This window comes from Lotus japonicus, chromosome 2 (genome assembly GCF_012489685.1).
Source record: "Lotus japonicus ecotype B-129 chromosome 2, LjGifu_v1.2".
In the NCBI taxonomy this organism is placed as follows: domain Eukaryota; kingdom Viridiplantae; phylum Streptophyta; class Magnoliopsida; order Fabales; family Fabaceae; genus Lotus; species Lotus japonicus.
Genome location: NC_080042.1, coordinates 61905085 through 61930606, shown reverse-complemented (window position 1 = coordinate 61930606; position 25522 = coordinate 61905085). Strand labels below are relative to the sequence as shown.

Here is a 25522-nt window from a genome sequence, read left to right as displayed (position 1 = left end):
ATTTCATGGCTGTACAAACACACATATGTAGCAAGCATGTGGGTTTCTACACCGTGACAGTACAAACATATATAGCAATACAAACACAGATATGAAAGGAAGTTTGAGCTTTCCTTTTTCAATTTAATATGGGAACTAAAACTCTAATAAAATTAAATGTCTTCAACAAAACAGAACAATAATGTTATCAGATCAACCATTCCATTCTGTCTGGATTCAGAACAAACCATGAAAATGACTGTAATATAGAGATAGGTTTGAAATAAAACAAAACATATAGAGCCTGAATAAGAAATGTAAGCTGAGAATCCTAATAGCTCCATCAGTGACCAACGCTTTACTCTTCTTCAGCGACGGATTCAACACCCTTCCTGTTGTGCTTCATAGCGTACCTCTGATTCTTCAGAAACTTGGGATCCATCCCTTTGGTGGAAGTGTAGCGGTGCCTCTTGGGCTTCTTGTTGCCGTTCTTGTGTGCCTTGTAGGACTGGTTGTGAGCGGTTTGATTCTTCGACTTGGCAGTCTCTTCAAGATCTAGTTGAGGAGCTAGGGTTTTTCCAGCGCAACAAAATAATGAGAACTAAAACTTTTATCCAAGTTTCTTAATGTCAATCTAGGTTTCTACATCGTGACATTCACAAGTAACCTGAATATTACATGGTTTAGTATTCAGAAAAGTAAAAAGGATTACATCATATGTTCTTATTAAGAATGACATGATACATGTATAAACTGTTTTACATGTCTCTAGCCATGAAGCTAAGGTATCCTAATACTGATCATATTTGACAATTTGTTGTTTTCTCAACTTCACTTCAGGACATGAGAGATTAAAGATATCCCCTTTCCTTTCAACATCGAATTGCATCTTAGAACATTTCCTAAAGACTATACTTGAACTTGAAACCCGCATGCACAAGTTTCATCGAAATTAAAGTTGGCATCTTGACACCATTAATTTCCTCCAACTTGCTAGAAGAAGAAAACATATTTGAAATTAGTTATACATTGGCTCACCCTGACTTCTTCAAGAACTCCATCATTATCATGGAGATACTTGACAACCATCATCGCAGTAGCTGATACAGTTTCATAACATGAGTATAAGAATGTGATTATTTGATCAATTATCTATTTATCACTAAGTTTGTACGTAAGGTCCCCATTTCTCATGAGCTGATCAAGAATGTCAGTGTGAATACAAGTAATCACCAACTGGTGAAGATGACTATATTAAAAAAATAAACTCTTTAGAAACAATTTAATAAACTTATTTTGTGACCAACTACTCTACTCTGATAACATGGGACATGAAAAATTTGATGCAAAGTTGGGAGATAAGGAAGATAGAGACACGTCACCTTATTTTTATAATAATATTAAAATCATGAAAAAAAAATGAAGGTTTTCTGCTTAAAGAGATACCATTTAGGCAAAGCTACTCTCTTGAATACCATACATCTTCAAGCTAAAGTCATATCTATGATAACGATCTTCTCAAGATGACTTTGAAGAGAAATGTGTCCGCAAAACTTCTCTCCTCCTACAAGACCATCAAGAATAGCTGGTGTTCAAGAAAGCTAGTAGTCTGGTACTCAAGACAGGATCCAGGTTTGTACCTTTCTGCAAACATGTAAACCTGAAGAGTTGGAGGAAAAAATTGTTTAGACACAAATAGAATAAACTATAAAGTAACACTAAGTTTGTATACTAATGATCAATAGATGTGAAAAGGAAGAATAGCAACATATTTTGACACATGATGAAAATCTAACATGGCAATATTTGCTAATAGATATTATTTGAGTTGGCAGCACCATATTTTGCGTTTCAGAATTTTTATATTATAATAGATAAATAGATAGATGTATGAGGTTGATAAAAAGAAAATATCCAAATCACCAATCGATAACTAAATGGTCAAGAAAAATTAAAAAGTATATAAAAGGGTTAAGGGACTAATCTAGAGGGTGTAGTAATCACCATCTTGAATTGCAAGACTCCTTTCAAATGACTGAAAATTTATTTATGGAAAAAAATGTACACAAATCCAATGAGGGATCAGGATGATAAAAGTATAAGATTAGAAAAATTAGAAAATGGAAGTAAAATTTTGAAGCTACAGTTTGATGTAGTCATGTTCCCTATGCGCTCCGTTAAAGATATCAACAGCCACAAATCCAAAGTAAATATCAATCTCCATGATATCTATTGAGCTATATAATATAAATCAGGTAAAACTTCTCTCAAATAGATCTAAATCTGAGCAAGTGAATTGTGATATTTAAGAAAAACACTCTAAGTTTTCCCCTTCTCATGCGAATGAATCATGCGAGCAGCAAAGGAGAAATCTCATGAGTTACGTGAGAACAATGAATTGCGAAAGAGAGTTCAGATTAGAGGAAGGATACTTCATATAAGAGCTCAAATGCGAGGATTCAGTGATCAAACAATGAAGCTGTGATTATAAATGCAAAATTGGGCAATCATAGATGTAAAAGTTGAATGCAAACCTTAGAAGGGAGTCTCACAAGAAGCACCGGATCTCAGTAGGCATCTTAGAAGGGAGTCTGCTCATCACCGTGAAGGCCTGAGTGGGTTCTAGCCTGAGATCCTTAAACTGAAACACACACAACCACTTATTATATCAGAAATGTGAAAATGCAATAGATTAGTAGATCAACTGTAAGTGAAATGGAAGAGAGAAATAATACCTTCATTAAGACCTTGAGATCGATGTGGATTGGTCGGATTTTAAGATTTTCCAATCACATAGCAACATGTAGCGTGCATCAAGTAAAAGAGGCTGTCAATTTTCAAAGGAAAATATGTTTTATAAGAAAGAATGATACCTCCTTGTTGCCATCAGCCACACCAGATAGTCGGTGAAGCTGTCAATTTTCCAAGTCCTAGAAAATAAGCATCTAAAATTTTAGAATTCGAAAAGAATGGGATCAAGTTCAATTTCAATTCCAAATTAATAATTGTATCAAAACTGTCAAGCATCTCAGAGCATCGTTGACAAATTTAAGGTAAGAGAATAAAATAAAAGGCAAAGCAGGAAAATGGGAAAAACCTAGTACTTGATACTGTGGAGGAAGGAGCAGAGGAGGGAGAAGGTTGATGTTGTTGTTGACGTTGAGGGCTGCGAATCTTCTTGAGAGGCCTGTTATGGGAAATTGAAGCGTCATCAAAAACTGGCTTCCATTGACGCCTTTGAGAGCTTGAATCTTCATCAAATTTTCCCTTTTCAATCTCCTAATTAATCTTGGCTTTCACCCATCTGCGCAACCTTGCGAGTATTGTGATCAGTTTCAGCCATGAGCACCTTTAAATCAACCTCCGCTCGCTCTCTCAAGTTCAAAAAACATAGCTTTTCAGGGGTGTGCACACAGAATGAGATGGGTATGTGTCAAAAGAAGAAAAATTCGAACTTTTTCAGGACCCAGATTCAGATTTTGGCCCAGCTTTTTTATGATTTAAAAGTTACTTATAAGTAAAAGTTTAAAATAAAAGATTTAAAAAAAAAGTAGAAGATGTTTGACAATTTTTTTAGAATAATAGCTCAAAAGTTACTTTTAAGTTAAAAGTTATTTGGTGGTAAGTGCTTACTGAATGATTTCCAGAAACAACAAATGATTCTTTTAATAGAAAAATGAATTGAATCAAGAAGAAACAATTATCAAGATCCATGTAGCAGCACTAGCCAATGCAAATAATAATTGCAAACAATTATCAAAATCTAGAAACAGTTTGTGTCTTGTTCTTTAACATAAATAGGAACCGAGTAGTATCCAAAGAACAAAAGCTTCACTCCATCAATGGCAAGCTTAGAACAACCATTGATTCTGCAATTTGGGACTTGATCGAAGCTTAGAAGGAGCCCAAATTGCTCTGTCACATAGATTCCAGGAGACCCTATTCCTCTTGACGGTTCTGTTGCAAGCAAAGCCCTCCCCCTCCTTCTTCAAAATTGAGATTTCCAAAAGAAAACAAAATCCAGAAGATTCCGATTTGGAAGCCATATTTGGAGGGGTTATCGATCTCGCAGGAAACCGATCTCTATAATTTGCTTCACGACACTCCATCGATGGAGGTATTAGATTCAGATTGGAGGCTATATTTAGAGGGGTTTTTGATCTCCTCTCCAAGATTGCAGAGGCCGTGCGCTTTCGATCTCCTCTCACTCTCAGTTTGGTGGAAAACAGCCTTCAACCTCGTCGCAGTTTAGTCTGAGAAGGAGACCTTCTGTTTTCCTTGAACCTTCTGTTTTCCTTGAACGAAGAAGAAGATGGCGAACAGATAGAACAGAATCAACTGATAACGTTAATAAAAAATAAGTCATAAACTACATTTAAGTAAAAAGCTCTTCTCCATAACTTTTTACTTTTTTCTGTTATAAAAAATAAGTTACTTAAAATATTAGGTTGAAATCTATGGTGTCACCCTTAAAAGGGAATGCACCGGTGTCCCTCATAATTTATAAGTCAGATTACCAATTTATCCATCAACCCGTGAACCACCACTGCCATCACATACTCCACCGCCCAAGCCACAACAGAACTTCACCGCCCAAGCCACAACCCCCTTCGGCACCCAACTACCACTGCCCCCACCGCCACCACCCAAGATCAATCAAAATGGATTTGAGAGAGGGAGGGATCTAGAGGAACAAGGAGAGATCCTCGACAGCAATTGGGAAAACGTCACCAAATCTGGATCCACCGTCCAAGCCATCGGTGAGGTTTGAGGGTTCTGAGAGCGTTGATGATGACGGCGACGAACCCAGATCGAGGTTTGTTGCTCCTCTTCTCGTCGATCTGGGTTGCAGGTGACAGTTATAACCAGCGTGTGGGGTGGTGAAGCAAGTACCAGTAAGCGTCCCGAGATCGAGAAGCAAGTCCTCACGGTGGTGCAAGCCGTCGAGGACAAGATCGACGATGAGATCCCCGCCCTCGACCGCCTTAGCATCTGCAAATCCTTCTTCTTCCTCCACTCCTCCTCAGCGTCTGTTCCTTCTTCTTAACCCTCTTGTTCACTTCCTGGACCAGTGAACAAAACCACTCGACCAGCATCACACTCAACCTCCCTCAGATCTGAAATGGGTTATCCGCCTTGAGCTGGTGGTGGTGACCGATTCAGATGTCGAGCTTGGCTCATTGGTGGATGTGGTGGTCTGAGCTCTGATTCGATGGATCTTAGGGATGGTGGTGGGTTCTGGGTTTGGGGTGGCGTGAAGAGGTTGGTGATGGTGGTGGGTGGTTTATGTGTTTCTGGTTGGTGGTGGTGGTAGGTTCTGGGTGGCGTGGAGGTGGGTGGGTTCTGGGTTTCTGGTTGATGGTGGTGGGTGGGTGAGATGATGGTGGGAAGCGGCGTTGCCAATCAAAACCAGAAAGAAGAGGATTTTTTTTAATGAATGGCAGGGCAATTTAGTAAATCTGCATCTTTAATCTAAACCGTTGAAATATTTAATTAATATATCTATGGTCTAAAATTAGTATACATACAATGTCCCCCTTTTTATGAAAGTTTTTGTATAGGGGACACCGATGCACCCCCTTTTATGGGTTACACCATAGACGCGACCAAATATTAGAGCTTTTTTAAAATTGTGTTTGGCTCAAATTATCTTAAAAGCAACTTAAAAGTTAAAAATAAGTTGGGTCAAACACTAACCAGTCAGAGAATAAAAGAAATACTGAATTTTTGAAAAAAAAAAAAAAAAAAACAGATCGGATGCCCAAGCTCTTCAATTTGGAGATACCTGTAACGCCCCGATTTCTCGAGTGTCACACAGTATCACAATATAAACGTTATATGTCGTTTATGGATATACAGTCAGTTAGTCAGTACTAACGGATCCTCACATCGCACAACCCACCAAAACTCCTTGGCCAATCTCGTTCATCCGCAGATGAACAATTCTCGGAGGGGACCGCAGTACAACCCTCAATCACGTGGAGACCTAACCGGCTCATCCACAAATCACTCAGGGAGACCCACACAGTCAATCCCTATCCCATGACTAAATCATGGTTATCACGTGGAGACCTAACCGGCTCATCCACAAAAACACCCTCGCGTGCAAGCCCATCGTTCTCATGGACCATAGTCTACCTGACCTATGTCCGCTAGTTAATTTCACTTGCAAGCGAGTCACAACATTATTAATTCTCTTTCTCTTTGTTCTTAAGGCTCTAAAGTCAAACCTAGAGTCTTAATTTCATGTCGCATAAATAAAACAACAATCCAAGCGCCCAAGGGAATTACAGCTGGATGAGGGACCCTTGAACTAAGTAATCCAGCCAGTAACAAAATACATCAATACCATACAAGTAAATTAGATATTCCAAATTCAGAAAAACATCCAACCCAAAAACCAGTAGATTCAAGTTTTCTGAAAACAAGTGTCATATTCATTTTCTAAAAAACAAAACAGCAGGAACAGCGATCACGAAAAACGATCTCCCGAAGTTAATTCTCAACCGAATATGACATACTATACATGCCTGGAAACCTCTTTCGAACATCTACCACTTTCTAGTTTAACACTTTTTCTTTTGAAACCCAGAACTTGGTGATATTAGGCTCTGAAGCTCGCTGTCCGTTACAGGGAAAACAACAGGTGTATCAGTCACTAAAACCGATCTCCAGACCTCATTACTAAACCAAAAATTTTGTTCTTTATACGCCTAGAAATCTAATTAGAATATCTATAACTTCCTAGTTTATCACGTTTTCATCTGAAAACCAGAAATAGGTGATATCGGGCCATGAAGTCCGCTGTCCAGTACAGAAAACTGGAAGGGTCACTTCTGCCCTAAATTAAAATTTTGAAGATGCAAGTGCAAAGTTTCAAAGCCATTTTCCAGCAACAAAACGTCATATATTCATGTGGAATCACCCTAAGAAAAGATTTCAGAACCTAACACATCTCACTCATCACGTTGGACAAATAAATTTCATGCCAAACTTAGCAAGTATTGCATGAGATCTTCACAAAGCATCAAGGTCTAAGGCAAGAATAGCAAATAGTGAAACAATAACACATGGTATCTCATGGCAAAATCCAGCAAGCATTATGATCATAAAAGTCCAGCAAGTTATCCCATAACCAAACCCTCATGCAAAACCCTCCAACAACAAAACTTTTCACAACAAATCATGACAACAATTCCCTAACAACCTACCCAATCCTAGGACCAGCCCTTACCTTGTTTTAGAGCTTGAAAATAGAAAGAAAGAAGATGGTTCTCCTGCTGTCCAAACCTCCTTGCCCTGCTCTCGGTCTCTCCCTCTTCCACTCGCGATCTCTCTCCCTCTCGCAAGCTCTCTCTCGCGCGCGCGTCGTGAGTTGTGGTGGCGGCTTGGGCGGCGGCGCTCCTCTTATCTCTCAAGCTCTCTCTTCTCTCTTTTCCGCTGAAAGAATGTGGGTGCAACTTCTGTTTTCTGATTCTTAGAAAATAGGGTTCCCCCCTCTTGACTAAAACCCATGCAAACCAACATGTGGGCTAGGGTTTGACTTTTACCTTTTTAGGCCCAAACCACTTAAACCTATGGCCTACTAATCAACCCTAATCAGGTCTGAACATAATTAAAACTCAACTATTTTTAATTAAAAACCCAACCAAATTCGGAATAAAAAATAAAAACACATTAATAAATTCGCTGGCACTTTACAGCCAGAACCCTGCTCGGTAAAATTCGAATATCTCGAGCTACAAAGGTCGAAATGACCTGATTCTACTTCGAGAATTTTCTACACTTAAAGGGCTACAACGCTCATGAAGGAAGTTTTCCCAAATGAGATCGTTAAGACCCTCTAAAAATTCACACAAGTTGACAGGCGTAATCTGTCAAAACTCAAATTTAGCCAAAAGTCTCATTTTATTCAATCTATCACTTAAGCATTACATAAGTAAGTCTAGGGTCTTACAATACCCATCTCAAATCTTTGTGCACAGAATGAACAAAAAAGTGAAGGATTTGTTATGATCTTCCCAATTGGAGTGCCTTATATATAGGGAAAATTCATGTAAAATAAACTCGTAACATGAATTATTGCAGAAAAGTGAATTGAAAAATTTTCACGCATTCATACTCAGGAGTCAGGAAACTCAGGAAAGTAGGAAAAAGTAAAAAAAAAAAAAAAGCTCAAAAAATCAGATAAAGCAACAAAAATAAAACCACACGTTGCCTTATAGTGGACCAACACACATGGTATAAAACTTTCTTAGTGAACAGTAGCAAATAAGTTCTCCCTTTGTAGTGTTTATAGATGCTTAATCCTAAGTGTTATCTTTATCTGCGTTTATTATGTACACCATAGTTTTTTTTTGGATAAGCTATTATGTATACCATAGTAAATATTTTATTTTTCTCTTTCAACTAATTGAACAATTAATTACTTATGTGCTTTTCTTAATTACATTCTGTATTTATTCTCTGACCTGCTATCTTCTTGTGTATATGTTAATTTCCTTAACTTTTCCTTTCAAATCAAAAGCTTTACATAGTCTACCTTTTTTAGGAAGGTACACATATTAGTTCTGTCATTATCAAAAAAGAAAAGATTGTAAGGTCTACATGAGTTTTCCTTCTAGAAGAACATATGGTTTAATATGTTTTAATGATGACAAAACAATGAAGACCAAAACAAAACAATGAAGACAAGGCAAAGCAAAGAAGACCAGAACAAAACAACAAAGTTTCATTACAAAGCAAAGATCAACATGAAAATCAAGACAAGATGATGAAGATCAAGACTAAGTCCTTTCAGAAAATCAACAAGAAGAATGGAGAAGACAGGCTCAAGCAAGAAGCGTCAGAGACTTGAAAAGAAAAGTCCAGAGTCAAAGTCAACAGAAGCATTCAAGCCCAACTCAACAAAGACTATGATACAACATCGTCCATATTCTAAACAGTCTGAAGTCCACAAGCGTGTCTAAAGACTCTAGAGTAAGGATGGCAATTTTGCCCAAACCCATGGGTACCCGCTCGAACCCGATCCGATTCGACGGACAAAATCCGAGTTGACTGGATTTTGGTTTGGGTTTGGGTTTTGCCCATTAATGTAGTAGTTTATGGGTTTGGGTTTGGTATTAGTTAAATCCGTGCCCGTACCCGCCCAAACCTGAATCCAAAGATACCCGAAACATAATTATATATTCATAAACTTTGTTCTTAGTGTTTGATGATTAATTGTACTTTTGTATGTTTGAGAAAGTAAACTCTAAATTATTCTTGTCTCAATTTGGTGATGGATGAGGGTGATGAATAGTATTTGTTTTTTTTTCTTTCTATGAATTTCACTTTTTTTTTATGAAAGTATGTTCCGGATCGAGTTCAAGGACGAGTTTATATTTCACGTGAGTAATGGATTTTGATTTGGATTTGGGTTTCGGGTAAATTCGAAACCCAATGGGTTTGGGCATGGATTTCATTTTATCGCCCATAAGGGTCTGATTTGGATTTGGGTTTGGGTTATGAGATTTGGGTTTGAGTTTGTAATCGTAAAACCCGTGTCCGATCCTACCTGTTGCCATCCCTACTCTAGAGTTCGCAAGCAACGATCAGTGTCCAATAGATGAACTGAAGACAATGAAAAATAATCTTGTGCATCTTGAGAATGATTCAAATAATGCATCAACAGAAAAACAACAATTCAACCCAATCCAGCATCATCACTCAAAGCATCAAATGTCTATTCTATGCCTAGAAGAACAAGGATGTTGAAGGAAGAAGAATGATGCAAAGTAATGTCTATAAGACTATGACAATTCAATAGGCATTACGATCTTGCATCGTCTATACATTCATGGTCTGATCACCATATATTAAGACCTTGCATCCTCTCCACGAACGTCCAAAAGGAAATTCAACATATATTAAGACCTTGCATCCTCTCCACGAACGTCCAATCTCTCTATTTCAGAAAGTTAAAGCTCATAGCTTGGATCGTCAGGAGTTCAGCGTCCTATCATTCAAGAAGTCATCGTCTAACTTCCACTCCTGTGCTAAATGTGTCTATCTCAAGGAGATTTGAATACATGAAGACTTAAGCAACCAGAAGAGGAATGAGTCTCATGAAGAAGCAACTAGATCGAGTAACTAGAATCGAGCAACTAAAGTCAGACACTATGTTTGTTCACATGTGACTAGTTGAGCCTAACACAAAGTACAAATCAAGGCACAGAGATATAACATCCACAGAAACTATGAAGAGCGCCTACAAGCCAAAAGCATAAATGTCTTATCAAGCACATGCTTCAACAGTCAAGAGGCTACCCAAATTTAAACTAAGACTGAACATGGTAAGTTGGACTCAAGCAAACAAGCACATCCTACAACTATCATGGACGATGAAGACCTACTCGAAAGCCTTCCTCCACAGCGCAAAAAGTCTTCATCCCTCTAAGTCTCAAACACAAATCAGAATATCTGATATCAAGTGCTTGTGATCAGAACGACTAGTTTCAACTCTCTAATATCCACTACATACACTCAATAATTCTCACACCATGTAACAATCATATTTAAAAGACTTAGTATAAATAGCATATGAAGTTGATGTAAGATCAAGTTTTGATCAGTGATTGCATCTCTATGTTTTGATGATTACAATTAAGGTTTGTGATGATGAACAATTATGGTACCCTAACGTTTGTCTTCTTAGTTGTGACAAACAGGTTCTGAACCTGACCCAAGTCTATCCATTCAGAAGAAGAAGAACCAAGGGATACTAAAAAGAGAGCTTTAAAGCGTACCATGTTCGTTCAGAACAGTGGCAAACCCTTCAGAAGTTCTGAAGATACAAGTTCTCAAGAGAGTCTAAAGAACCAGAGTCAGAAGTTCTGAAGACCTGATGTTCCAGTGGAACGGTCCAGAAGCAGAAGACTCAAGTTCTGAAGACTGGCAAGAAGTTGGTTCTGAAGACCCAAGCTGTTCTAGCTCTGACGATCAGAAGTTCTGAGGAACTTGTTGATGACCCTATTTTAGTAGTGTTTTTAGGGTCATTTCTTTGCTTGTTTTGAGTCTTTTTGTTGAGTCTCATGTAGTGTTTCATGCATTCTCATGCATTTTTATCTTTCTTTGTGTTTTGCTTTGTTTTGGTAATTTTGTAGTTTTATAGGGACTTTTCTTGCATTATAAGTAACTTTAGGACTTGCATGTGTTCCCTTTGATAATTGAGGCCCCTCTTTGCTAACAAAGCTCTTTGAGCTTCTGGAATTTTCCTTGCCTTGTGTTTTAAGTTTTCAGATCAGTAACTGAAGGAGAAGGAAGGTCAAGAAGCATGGAATTAATGGAGGACTTGATGGAGCTTGAAGAGGAGTTAAGAAAGAAGTCAAAAAGCCTTTCCAGCGAGTACGAGCGCCTAGGCGCTTGGAATGGGCGCCTAGGCGCCAGACACTTTATGAGGGCCATCTGGGGTGAGCGCCTAGGCGCTTGTAATTGGCACCTAGGCGCCAATTGCCTTCCAGAGGCACATTTTGGGCATGGAATTGGCGCTCAGGCGCTCTGAATTGGCGCCTGAGCGCCCAGCTTCGTTGATTTTGTGTATAAATAAGGTTTTTAGCCATTTCCTTTGAGAGAGACACTTTTACTCATTTTTGAATCAAGTTTGAGAGTTGAGGAGAACTTTGGGGCTGTAGAGAGGCTTCCAACTTGTACTTTTCTCAGGTTCTTTTAACATTTCTTGTATGGATTATCTAGCCATGAGTGGCTAGTTTCTTTTTATGCTTTGGGTTTTAAGTGATTCTATGAAGCTTTAGTTTTCTAAATCCTATCTCTATGCATGAGTTCTTGATTTAACCTTGTATTTCAATTCTATATTGCATGATTAGCTCTGGTGCACCCTTGCTATAGACTAGATTATAATCAAATGGAAGTTTGTTATGATTTAGGGACATGAATTGGAATAGATCCTTCTATGCTTGCTTCTAGGAATAGAGTGAGGGTAGGGTTTTGTTGGCCTGAATATGCATGCTTAAAAACCTCTTATGAATGATTAAGTACACAAGGAATTGGGCTTAACTTTCAGTTTGAGAGAATTACTTCTGTGAGGAATCAATTAGTAAGTACATAGGCTAGAGCAACAAGGGATGAATCAAGGTTTCACATGCATAGGATAGGTAGACTAGAGTGGATTAGATGATCAGAAACCCAAGGCATATTTCCATCAATTGTTAATTTCAACATTTTCAACATTGCTCTTTTGCAAACCATTTGCCACCAACAATCAAAATCAACTTCAGAATTTTACTGTGTTAGAAACTTGCAAACTTTGGGCTTAAACCAACAATTCTCACTCACAATCCTTGTGGTTCGATATTTTAAAACCCGGACTATTCGTACACTTGCGAATTGACCAACACTTGTTCAGAAGCAGAAGTTGCAAGTTCTGAAGAATCCAAGCTTCAATGTGACGATGATCAGAAGCTTCACCAACGTTCATCTGAAGCTCTTTGATTACAAGTCAACTGATGAAAGGACAGGTCGCTATCACAGTACAACGACGTACAAGTCTCAGTCTGTCCGCCACCTACCTTGTACAGCCTAGCAGTCTGATATTACAGAATTGTCACTCCAACGGATAAAACCCTAGCAACGGTTACATCACAAGTCTTGGAGTATATAAAGGCTGAAGAAAGAAGAAAGAGACTAAGAAACTTTGCTGAAAACATTCAACACATTCGAACCAATTCTCTTAGCATTATTTCTTCACTATTCTTAAACATCTAAGTTTACTATCAGCTTATTAGAAGCACTCATTGTAAACCCGAAACCTTTTACATCTTGTTGTAAAGTTCCTTAAGAGACCAAGGTTGGTCGGATCTTAAGTGGACTGAATCAAGGCTGATTCAGTGTTTAGCTAGTCTTAAGAGGATCGGTAGATCAGCTTCTTAAGAGGATACTAGTGAGAAAATCAGTGTACTGTTAGTCACTTAGCAGGTGCAAAGTGCAGTTGTAACACTCATTGATTTTGGTGGATTGCCTTCATCAGAAGAAGGAAGAAATCACCTTCACAGGTGGACTGGATTAGCTTGAGCTTTTATCTCAAGTGAACCAGGATAAAATACTTGTGTGCTTTACTTCTTATCCTACAGCACCTAGTTCTTATCTTTGAGTTTTCGAAAAGAAATAAAAAGTTTACCATTTATTCAAAAACTCTATTCAAACCCCCCCTTTCTAGTGTTTTTCGCACCTTCAGTTGAAAGAGAGAAGCTTGTCGAAATAGGTTGAAGGTAGTTCAATAGAGTTAATTGTTGGGAGAGAATGTTGATTTGCTGAGATGCAATCACAACAGCTCAAAAGAAGAAGATAATGAACCTAAGAGAATGTTGATTTGCTGAGATGTAAAGCTGTTAGTCAAACTGATGGATCTGTTTTATTTTCTGGGAAGAGGAAAAATGATATTTACAAAATCAGATCTTCTGAACTGCTATCTCAGAAGGTCAAGTGTCTCATGTCAGTTAATGATGAGCAATGGATCTGGCACAGACGTCTAGGGCATGCTAGTCTCAGGAAAATCTCTCAACTTAGCAAGCTAAACCTCGTAAGAGGATTGCCTCGTCTGAAGTACTCATCAGAGGCTCTATGTGAAGCTTGTCAGAAGGGAAAATTCACCAAGATGCCATTTAAAGCAAAGAATGTGGTATCTACAACAAGACCCCTTGAGCTACTTCACATTGACCTCTTTGGACCGGTGAAAACTGAATCTATTGGAGGTAAGAAGTATGGGTTAGTCATTGTAGATGACTACAGCAGATGGACATGGGTAAAGTTCCTAAGGCATAAGGATGAAACACACACCATGTTTACCAACTTCATCACTCAAGTTCAGAAGGAGTTCCAAACTTCAGTGATCACTGTCAGAAGCGATCATGGTGGAGAATTTGAGAACAAAGCTTTTGAAGAATTGTTCAACTCTCAAGGAATCTTACACAACTTCTCCTGTCCTCGCACCCCCCAACAAAATGGAGTTGTTGAAAGGAAGAACAGAACTCTTCAGGAGATGGCTCGCACCATGATGCAAGAATCAAGTATGGCCAAGCACTTCTGGGCAGAAGCTATCAACACTGCATGCTACATCCAGAACAGAATTTCAATTAGACCAATTTTGGAGAAAACTCCTTATGAGCTATGCAAAGGAAGACAACCTGATATCTCTTACTTCCATCCTTTTGGAAGCTGTTGCTACATGCTCAACACTAAGGAGCAGTTGGGTAAATTCGATTCCAAAGCTTTAAAATGTTATTTTCTTGGTTATTCTGAAAGATCTAAAGGTTTTAGAATTTATAATATTATTCATCAAACTGTTGAGGAATCTATCCAGATTAGATTTGATGATAAGCTTGGCTCAGAAAAGTCAAAGCTGTTTGAAAGATTTGCAGATTTAAGCATTGATTGTTCAGAGGCAAATCAACCAAAGAACAACTCAGAGGATGTTGCTCCAGACGCAGAAGCATCTGAAGCTGCTCCAACAACTTCTGATCAGCTTCAGAAGAAGAAAAGAATAGCTGTCTCTCATCCAGAAGAACTGATTATTGGCAACAAAGATGCTCCCGTCAGAACCAGGTCTATGCTCAAACCTTCAGAAGAGACTCTTCTGAGTCTAAAGGGACTTGTCTCTCTCATTGAGCCCAAATCAGTTGATGAAGCTCTTGAGGACAAAGGCTGGATTCTGGCAATGCAAGAAGAGCTAGATCAGTTCACCAAGAATGATGTATGGACCTTAACGCCTAAACCCAAAGGTTTCCATGTCATAGGAACCAAGTGGGTGTTCAGAAACAAGCTGAACGAAAAAGGAGAAGTAACAAGAAACAAGGCAAGACTGGTGGCTCAAGGCTACAGTCAACAAGAAGGGATTGATTACACTGAGACTTTTGCTCCTGTAGCAAGGCTTGAAGCTTTAAGGCTACTGATCTCCTTCTCAGTAAATCACAACATCACCCTCCATCAGATGGATGTCAAGAGTGCCTTCCTCAATGGCTACATTTCAGAAGAAGTGTATGTCAAGCAACCTCCTGGCTTTGAGGATGACAAATATCCAGATCATGTTTACAAGCTCAAGAAGTCACTCTATGGATTGAAACAAGCTCCCAGAGCGTGGTACGAAAGGCTCAGCTCCTTTCTTCTACAGAATGAGTTTGTAAGGGGTAAAGGTGACAATACTCTTTTCTGCAGAACCTATAAGAATGATATTCTTATAGTTCAGATTTATGTTGATGACATCATCTTTGGTTCTGCTAATCCCTCCTTGTGCAAGGAATTTTCTAAGTTGATGCAGGCCGAATTCGAAATGAGCATGATGGGAGAACTAAAATACTTCCTGGGAATTCAAATAGATCAACGACCAGGAGTAACCTATATCCATCAGAAGAAGTATACATTGGAACTTCTGAAGAAGTTCAACATGAGTGACTGCAACATCTCTAAGACTCCAATGCATCCAACATGCATTCTTGAGAAAGAGGAAGTTTCCTCTAAGGTTTGTCAGAAGCTCTATCGTGGAATGATAGGTTCTCTTCTTTACTTAACTGCCTCTAGACCTGATATAGTGTTTAGTGTGCATCTCTGTGCTAGATTCCAATCAGATCCTAGAGAGACTCACTTAACGGCTGTTAAGAGGATCCTCAAATATCTGAAAGGAACCACTAACCTTGGCTTGATGTATAGAAAAACATCAGAGTATACACTTTCAGGCTTTTGTGATGCTGACTTTGCTAGAGATAGAGTGGAAAGGAAAAGCACTTCTGGCAGCTGCCATTTCCTTGGATCTGATCTTGTCACATGGTCAAGCAAGAGACAGAACATTATTGCTCTATCAACTGCTGAAGCAGAGTATGTCTCAGCTGCCACATGCTGTACACAAACCATATGGATGAAGAATCATCTGGAGGATTATGGTTTATCTCTGAAGAAGGTTCCTATTTACTGTGACAACACAGCTGCTATCTCACTCAGCAAGAACCCAATTCTACACTCAAGAGCAAAGCATATTGAGGTAAAGTATCATTATATTCGTGATCATGTTCAGAAGGGCACTCTATCATTAGAGTATGTTGATACTGACCATCAGTGGGCAGATATTTTCACTAAGCCCTTAGCAGAAGATAGGTTTTTATTTATTCTTGAAAACCTGAACATGGATTTTTGTCCAGAGTAAGGTTTTCTTCATAACTTCTGACCATGGTATCTCTGAAGTCATCAGATGTTACCTCTTTCAGAAGTTACCCGATCAGAAGCACTTAATCCACTGGTTAAACTTCTGTGGTTGGCAACAATACACGTGTCACTTCATTTGTGCCATAGTTCCTTGAGTCGCGTGGTATATCTGCTATAATGATGATGCCTACTCTCCTCTACTATGCTATTTTCAGACTATCTATTTTATAACCGTTGATTTTGCCTTTAATCTCTTAAAACTGTCAACGGTTACCATTAAACCCACTATATGCACTATCACACACGATCTTCCACTCACCTACACTTACGGTTTTGAAACTCTTCGTGTGCATTGCATTCACTCATACTCCTCCCTCCAACACATTCTCTCTCTCTCTGAACCCTAAACCTCACTACCGGAGAATCATGGTGAAATCGAGGAAATCAAGAGCAAGTGCTACCACCTCCACCAAACAAACCACCACAGATCAAGAAACTCAGAGATTTGAAGAAGCTCAGAAGATTCTGGACACACCCAATGTGGTCACTTGTGTCAAGAATGCTGGAGAATTGGCTGTTTGCCACGAAGCAAGAGTGGACTTTGACAACTTGGCTGATCATGGGTTCGACATCAGGGATCAAGTCAACTTGCAAGGGTGGTCTGGCTACTTCAATAGACTCTGTGGACCGATTTACACCAAGCTGGTGATAGAATTCTGGAAAAATGCTGCTTGCAACGACTATTACGTCGTCTCCCATGTGCTGGGTAGGAAGATAGTAGGCTTAAAAGCACTTTTAGTCCCCCACGAATGTGATGTGTGCAAATATGGTCCCTAAAGTTTAAAAATTGCATTTTTCATCCCACACATTTATCTCCGTTAACACTTTTGATCTTCCGTCCAATTCCATCCATTTTTTAACGGTTTCTGGATTAAAAAAAAAATAATAATAGCCCAGCCATCTGAACCATCTTCATCTCCTTTCTCCAGAAAATACAAACAAAACCTTTACCCTTCTCAATTCTCCACACCACCATCAATAATAGAAACTAAACCTAGATTCTCCATATCCATTCTCCATACCACTATCATCAACTTACTCTTTTCACTGTCGATGACCCCTTCCTCTCTCAACACTGGTGCTAAGAATCTGGGTGTAGTCAGATCTGGATTAGGAGAGACTGTGGGACGAGATCGAGGGGTAAACGAAGGGCGCGAAGCGACTCAGCATGCAATGGTGATGGACGAGATCGGGACTGGTAACGGTGGTGGAAACCTCTCTCGCGACCGCACCTGTTCTCCCAATTTCTTGCTGCTCCGTCTCTCTTACCCTCGCTCTATTTCTACGCTGGTCAGAACCTGGGTTTGTTTCTCGGCTAGGAACGTGGTTGAGGCAGGATAAAAAACAATGAAATTTAGGTTTTCCAAATTGGGGTTTGTGGGTTGGGATTTTTGGGTGAGGTTTGTTAATTTGCTGGCTCTGAACTACCGAATCCATGTTGAAAGAGTGTGAAGAAGAAAATTGAAGTAGCGAAGATGAAGCAAAAATCTGGTTCAAATGTAAATGTCTTGTTTTGTAATATGATCTTTCTCGTGTTCTGTTTATTGTCCCTTTGTACAAATTGTTTTTTTTAATTCCCTTCAAGTTGGATTTGGCATGGTTTCGTTTGATGAGCTACATGGTTGAGTAATGGAGGTTGTAAAGGATATGACCTTCAATTGTTTTTTTATCTTCATTGTAATTTCTTCAGATCTATTTATTTTGCTGGGTTTTGGTGAAGATGATGTAGAAGGGGGAAGAAATTTGGGGAAGATGATGATGAGGGGGGAAGAATATGCACATGGTGGAAGAAATTTGATAAAGAATGTGGAAGAGAGAAATTGTGGTTCTTTTGAAAATTTTTTTTTGAAGAATATGATGAAGATGATAAAAGGATGTATGAAGAAGTGAAGAATTTTCTGGAAAATCCATAAAACGTTAGTTTTTTGATGGAAAAGTGATGAGGGACCAAAAGTGTTGACGGAAAGTAACGTCGGGGACGTATTATGCTATTTTTAAAGTTTAGGGACCATGTTTGCACATATTGCATTCGTAGGGGACTAAAAGTGCTTTTAAGCCAAGATAGTAATTTCAGAAGAGTCCATTGCCAAGCTACTGGGTATGGAGTTTCAACAGAGAAAAAGGATCAAGAATGTGGATGCTAATATTGCCGGGATGAAGACTAAAGTGAATAAGGAGATTTATGAAAATTGGTCGCAGACAAGGACCAAGTATGGGATAAAGGATCTGAAGCCCTTAATGAAAATCTGGCAAAAGATCTTCATCTACTGCATTCACCCCAGAACGGGAGGAACTGATTACCTAAATGCAACCCAGAAGATAATCATGTACTACATTTCTATAGGTGAGCCTATATGTCTACCATTCTTGATTTTCAATTATCTGAAGGAGTGCATTGAGAAGTCAAGAACCACTGCTTCTGAGAACAAGAGGTCCATCTCTTACATTCCTTATGGAAGGCTGCTATCTGACATCTTTGTTCAGAACAAACTTGTCAAGACACTATCAGATCTTGGACTTCATGAAGATCTGATCATGTCAATTGGCGATGCTCTAAATGGAACAAAGTTGAAGAAAATGCAGATCATTGAGAAAGTTCAAGTTGTTCCCAGAGAAGACACTTCTGATGAAGTGCGTCAGAGGAACTACCCCATTGATGATTTTCCTCTGTGGTCCAAGAAGGATAACCCTGCAAGCATTCTGGAGTATGTAAGGATGCTCAGAAGGAATGGAGATAAAATCACTCTTGAGGAGTTTGTCAGAACTCTTCCTGAGAGTCCTCCTGAGATGCCAACAAGGAGATCAAAGAAAACAACCAGCAAGCCTTCAGATCCCAAGGGCAAAGGGATTCTGATAGAGGAACCTAAGAGGAAGAAAGCTGCATCCAAATCAGTGGTCATCAGGGAACCAGTTCCAGAATCTTCTCAGAAAGAATCATATGAGGAATCCCCATCTGATGCCTCTGAAAGTTCTTAGAACTCCTTGGAAGAATTATCAAGTGAGGAGACTGAAGATGATGATGTTCCTCTAGCCAAGAGGAGAAAAATTATTGTTGAGGAAGATGATGAGCAGGATGACCATGAGATCATCCAGACTGTGCTTCAGGGTATAAGGGAATCCTCAGAAGCTGAAGAATCCACAGACTCTGACGAAGTACACTTGGTCAGGAGAAGCAAACTGCCTCTGAAAGGTCCACTTCAGCAGAAAGAGGCAGAACCACAGCAGGCATCTGATCTTGCTTCAGAAGCACAAAGCGAAAGAAGATCAAAACGCACTTCTGATCCTGCAAGGGCTGCACAACTCACCAGAACCACATCCATCAGAAGTCCAAGTGAGGTAATTACTGAAAGCATTAATTCTGATTCTGCTTTAGTAGTTATACCTGAACAACCCCTGCCTATATCTACCTCCATGCCTACCTTAACCCAAACAGCACCCACTCAACCTACAACGCAAGCTGAAACACAAGCTGAACCTCAAGCTCCTACATCAACCATCCAAACAGCTACCACAGCCATCCCTTCCATTCCAACTTACACACCTTCCACATCCATCCCAACTGAACCAGTACCTCCTTTCAATTCCTTCATTCAAGGTATTGTTCAAAGTGAGGCCACTTTGAGAACCTTGGTTCAACAATTCGCTCCCAAGCCTGCATCCACTTCACACACCTTCCTCATAACCCAAACTGGTGAGATCCCTGCTGAGACAGAAAAAGAGGATGATGATATTCAGATCCTTGTACCGCCTTTCAATGTGAAGCCTCTTCAACAAATAGCTTCCAATTTTGAAGATCAGCTTCCAGATGCTGCTGAGACCTCCTACGTGTCCTTGTCCAACTACTCAGCAGTCAACTCACAGGATCTGAGTTTCACCTCACCAGAGAAGACTGTTACCTCAAGGCAAAGGCCAGATACAATCTCTGAAGCTGAGCATATGAATGAATCAGATCATTCGGGCAAAGAGAATGATCATGAGATTGATTCTACTCCCTCAGAGCAACAAAAGCCTGATAGCTCCAATGCATCAAGTTCCAATGCTGCCAGAACTCCTCAGCCTGTTCTGACCCTGGCCACCTCCTTTCAACCTCAAAATCTTACTCAACTCATTCAGGAGTTTTCTGAAGAGGCCACCAGAAGACTGAAATGGCTGTACCAGGCGACTGATAATCAGTTTGATGCCTCTTTTGTTGATGGTCTATGGTCTGCCTTTGAAAGATGGTCAGAAGGTAGAGTTCATGAACTTCAGAAGCAGCTTAGCAGGGAGAAACGACTACGAGTTCATGATGCTTCTGAGAGGGCCTATGAGCAAAGGCAGAGAGTGCTGCACAAGGTTTGTGAACCCCTGAGAAGAGCTATGGCTGAAGACCATGTGTTGTCTCTGAATGTACCTCAGAAGATGCTGAGATGCTTGCAGAAGAGGTTGCAGAAGAAAGCTCTGACGGTATAATCATTCTGGAAGATGCAGAGGTCCATGAAGTTGAGAAGCAAGGGTCAATTCAAGTTGATACTGCAATGTCCTCAGAGGCTGAAGTTGCTACTCATACTCCAGTTCCAGAAGTTCCTATCTCTGCTCCAGCCCCAGAAGTTGAAATTCTTGCTGCCCGGATTGACAGAATTCAGGATGATCAGCAGAGGTTATTTCAGATGGTTGAGCAACAAGGCCGTGTTCAGAATGAGCAAAGCAAGCAAATTCAGGAGTCCTCAAGCAAAATGGAAGCAATCATGAAGTATCTGATGGACAACCTTCCCTCCTCTTCCAAGCCTTGAATTCCTCATCTCTATAATGCATGCATTACTGAATTTATTTTATGCTGACTATGTTAAATTATTCTTATCTGATTCAATGCACCGTCCATTTAGTAACTCACATGCCTTTATGATTTGTTAAGTTTTATGCATGGTTTTCTGTTACTTTCTCCCCTTATATTCTCTGCAATCCTTCTTCTCCATCACAACGCAATTCATCTCCCCATCATTCAGTTCAATCTTCCCTTCCTTCTAGTTCAAGAATGACTTCTGTCGACTTAATTTCTGAACTCAAGACCTTGGTATTTGACCAAGTCTTTCCATGGAGTGTTAATATTTCTTCTTCTCAGATCTCTCAAGCTCTTGAGAAGATTGAGCATCTTCTGACATGTTGGCTCACTTCTCATCAGACTCACTGTCTTCAGAATCTTCAAGAAGTTCTGAATGACCTCCTCCGTCTGACCACTCGCCGGAAGGACGTTGAAGATCAGCTCCAGGGCATTTGTATGCTTCTGGAATATGAAGAAGGTCACAATGAAGCGGATCCAGAGGCTGTCCAGGAGAACACTGCTTTGAAGGAAGAATTGGCTACTCAATTAGCCTCATTTGATAAGGACATTCGTCACCTTCACCTTCAACTTCTCTCCATGAAGAATTCTAGAGCCTTCCTATATGTCTAGGATTAGTTTTCTTCATTCCTCTCAATCCTCTGTACCCCTTCCTCGATTCAGCAATAATAACAGTTTTTTTATCTCTCGTTTGTTATTGTTGTTTGTGGCTTTGTTTTTCACTCTTTTTGATTATGACAAAAAGGGGGAGTACATATAAAAATGGTCTTGATAAAATTTTTCTATATTATATTTAAAACCAGTGGAGGAGAATAAGTATAATTACTTATAGCACATAGATATTGTCAAGTGTCTCAAATAAGGAATACATTTTGTTCATATTCTGAACTAATTTGCTTCTGACGCCTTATTCCGATTATATCTGGACAAGACTCTATGTTATTATGTGATATACGCTAAGTTCTGAACCATCACTTCTGATGAGTATACATCTCTTCAAGCGTAAATTCTAACCAGACTCCGAATCTAGACTCTTCACAAATTCATCAAGTCATAGATTCAGGGGGAGTCAGGGGGAGACCCTAGCTCAGAATCAGACGTTATCCTAGATTCAGAAAGAGCAGTACAAACTGTTACACAAGGATAAGTTTAATCTCTGATCTTTTCTCTCTTGTGTATTCAGTTTATTGTGTAAAAATTGTTCATCAAAATACTTGTTTTGTCATCATCAAAAAGGGGGAGATTGTAAGATCAAGTTTTGATCAGTGGTTGCATCTCTATGTTTTGATGATTACAATTAAGGTTTGTGATGATGAAAAATTGTGGTACCCTAACGTTTGTCTTCTTAGTTGTGACAAACAGGTTCTGAATCTGACCCAAGTCTATCCATTCAGAAGAAGAAGAACCAAGGGATACTAAAAAGAGAGCTTTAAAGCGTACCATGTTCGTTCAGAATAGTGGCAAACCCTTCAGAAGTTATGAAGATACAAGTTCTCAAGAGAGTCTAAAGAACCAGAGTCAGAAGTTCTGAAGACCTGATGTTCCAGTGGAACGGTCCAGAAGCAGAAGACTCAAGTTCTGAAGACTGGCAAGAAGTTGGTTCTGAAGACCCAAGCTGTTCTAGCTCTGACGATCAGAAGTTCTGAGGAACTTGTTCAGAAGCAGAAGTTGCAAGTTCTGAAGAATCCAAGCTTCAATGTGACGATGATCAGAAGCTTCACCAACGTTCATCTGAAGCTCTTTGATTACAAGTCAACTGATGAAAGGACAGGTCGCTATCACAGTACAACGACGTACAAGTCTCAGTCTGTCCGCCACCTACCTTGTACAGCCTAGCAGTCTGATATTACAGAATTGCCACTCCAACGGATAAAACCCTAGCAACGGTTACATCACAAGTCTTGGAGTATATAAAGGCTGAAGAAAGAAGAAAGAGACTAAGAAACTTTGCTGAAAACATTCAACACATTCGAACCAATTCTCTTAGCATTATTTCTTCACTATTCTTAAACATCTAAGTTTACTATCAGCTTATTAGAAGCACTCATTGTAAACCCGAAACCTTTTACATCTTGTTGTAAAGTTCCTTAAGAGACCAAGGTTGGTCGGATCTTAAGTGGACTGAATCAAGGCTGATTCAGTGTTTAGCTAGTCTTAAGAGGATCGGTAGATCAGCTTCTTAAGAGGATACTAGTGAGAAAATCAGTGTACTGTTAGTCACTTAGCAGGTGCAAAGTGCAGTTGTAACACTCATTGATTTTGGTGGATTGCCTTCATCAGAAGAAGGAAGAAATCACCTTCACAGGTGGACTGGATTAGCTTGAGCTTTTATCTCAAGTGAACCAGGATAAAATACTTGTGTGCTTTACTTCTTATCCTACAACATCTAGTTCTTATCTTTGAGTTTTCGAAAAGAAACAAAAAGTTTACCATTTATTCAAAAACTCTATTCAAACCCCCCCTTTCTAGTGTTTTTCGCACCTTCAGTTGAAAGAGAGAAGCTTGTCGAAATAGGTTGAAGGTAGTTCAATAGAGTTAATTGTTGGGAGAGAATGTTGATTTGCTGAGATGCAATCACAACAGCTCAAAAGAAGAAGATATTGAACCTAAGAATCATATTTTGAGAGAGGAGATTAAGAGTCAAATTCTGAGTGAAGAGATGAAGAAAAATAAGAGTGAAAATAGATGAGTTAAAGATTCAAAACTTGAGATATGAAAAATAGATAAAAGAAGATCATAAGCTATAGCGTCAAATCCACATATGCAAATAAGAGATTGAGCCACAACATCAAATCTATCTTGATGAGAAGAAGAAGATGAAGATGAAGAGAAAGAAGAAGAAGAAATAGAATGCACTGATTAAGGGGGAGCATCCTCAATTGATCTCAAAGTGTATCTTCTACATGAGTTCACACGAGCTAAAGCTGTTCAACAATCAAAGAACCATGTAGCAAGAAGAAGAAGAAGCTATCTGAAGTTAAGGATCCAGCCATGCCATTCAACATCCAAAAGACCTCAAGCGAAAGAGCTACAGTGAAGATGAATAGAAGCAAGGATGAACTGATTCTAAGACAACATCTACGCCTTTGCTAGAAGTGAAAATTGAAGAAGGATCTTGATCATGAATCTCCAACGAATACTCAACAAAGTGATCAAGTCAACTCGAGAAAGGATTGAGAACATTTAGTTCCTAGCAGCTCTATCTTATACAACTAGAGATGAATTGCTTTTATTGTACATTTGTATACATCCCGTAAGGATATATGAACAGAAACCACCAAATGTAATATTTGTAAATCATTGTGCCTGAAGAGGCACAAAAAAAGAATATTTGTAGTGCATGGAGAGGCACGTCGAAGAATACTCACTATGCCTGAAGAGGCAGGAGAAATAACATTCAACAATGTCTGTAAAGGTAGGATAAAGAATACTCAACAATGCTTGGAGAGGTAGGATAAATACTACTTATGTGCCTAAAGAGACAGAGGATAAAGAATACTCATCAATGCCTAGATAGGCAGTGGCTAAAGAATATTCATTGTACTTGAAGAGGCATGTAAAATAATACTCAACAAAACCTAGAGAGACAGTGGCTAAAGAATACTCATTTGTGTCTAAAGAGGCACGTACAGTAATACTTGTAAGGAAAATTCTTTGATTCTTGATAGTGGAAACGTTGGTTGTTGTCAAGGACTAGATGTAGCTCACAAATATAGGGTGAACCGGGATAAAAGATGTGTGTGCATTGTCCGCTGCTTAACTCTTTACCTTATCATCTACACAACATGTCTCTGCAAGAAGCGTCTAACTGATGTTGATAACTTACGTCATTCGTCAAAATCTAGTCAATCGTGATCGAATTATATGAACATAATCCAACCCTCCTATTGTGGCCTTGTGGTCTAACCTTCATACTCAAGATAAAATAGCTATAGCATCTCAATAATGTCACAACAGAGAACTGGAAGCTAAAAGATCTCAAGCTCATATTACTAGTAATATGGTACGCTGAATGCCAAAAGGAAGAAAGATAACGTCTTCCCGAAATGGAAAGTCTAAGAAGAAGGAATATTGAAGAAAAGGTGAAACCAAAGGCCTTCAGATTCATATCATCCACAAGTGGAAAAGAATGGTTGTTGTTTCAAAGGCAAAGAAGTATAAATCACAAATGACTTCCAAAAGATACATCAACATGAAAAAACTCATTGTATGAATTAACCAGGTACGTTCAAGATGTGGTAAGCTGAAATCCAAGTACGTTGAAGGACATTAAGTCATTGAAGAAAAGTCCACACACAGATATAGTACACTTAAAAGAAAGTTGGATACTCTCTTCAATGATCAAGTTCAAAAGCTTGTTGGATTTGCACTAACATATATGTCAAGAGCCTTGTCAGCAGAACAATCTTCACGAATAAGAAGCTAAGTCTGCAGACATCCTTCTACGTTAAATATTCACATTAATTTATTGGGAAGACT

At 39.2% G+C, this 25522-nt stretch overlaps 1 protein-coding gene and 1 long non-coding RNA gene across 3 annotated transcripts; both read right to left on the bottom strand.

Moving 5' to 3' along the window:
* Positions 1–92: 92 nt before the first annotated feature.
* LOC130736790 (60S ribosomal protein L29-1-like) lies at positions 93–1071 on the bottom strand. The gene is made up of 2 exons (XM_057588578.1): positions 1018–1071; positions 93–580 (listed from the first exon to the last, which is right to left on the bottom strand). Exons 1-2 carry the CDS (start codon positions 1069–1071, stop codon positions 338–340), a joined length of 297 nt encoding a protein of 98 aa, XP_057444561.1. The 3' UTR covers positions 93–337.
* A 353-nt stretch (positions 1072–1424) lies between these two features.
* Positions 1425–5574, bottom strand: LOC130738706 (uncharacterized). 2 transcript variants are annotated; one of them, XR_009019540.1, is made up of 4 exons: positions 3077–5574; positions 2715–2909; positions 2514–2620; positions 1425–1639 (listed from the first exon to the last, which is right to left on the bottom strand). It is a non-coding gene; the product is annotated as an uncharacterized LOC130738706 (long non-coding RNA). The 2 variants fall into 2 exon arrangements; XR_009019539.1 differs by having other exon boundaries at positions 3084–5570.
* Positions 5575–25522: the final 19948 nt, after the last annotated feature.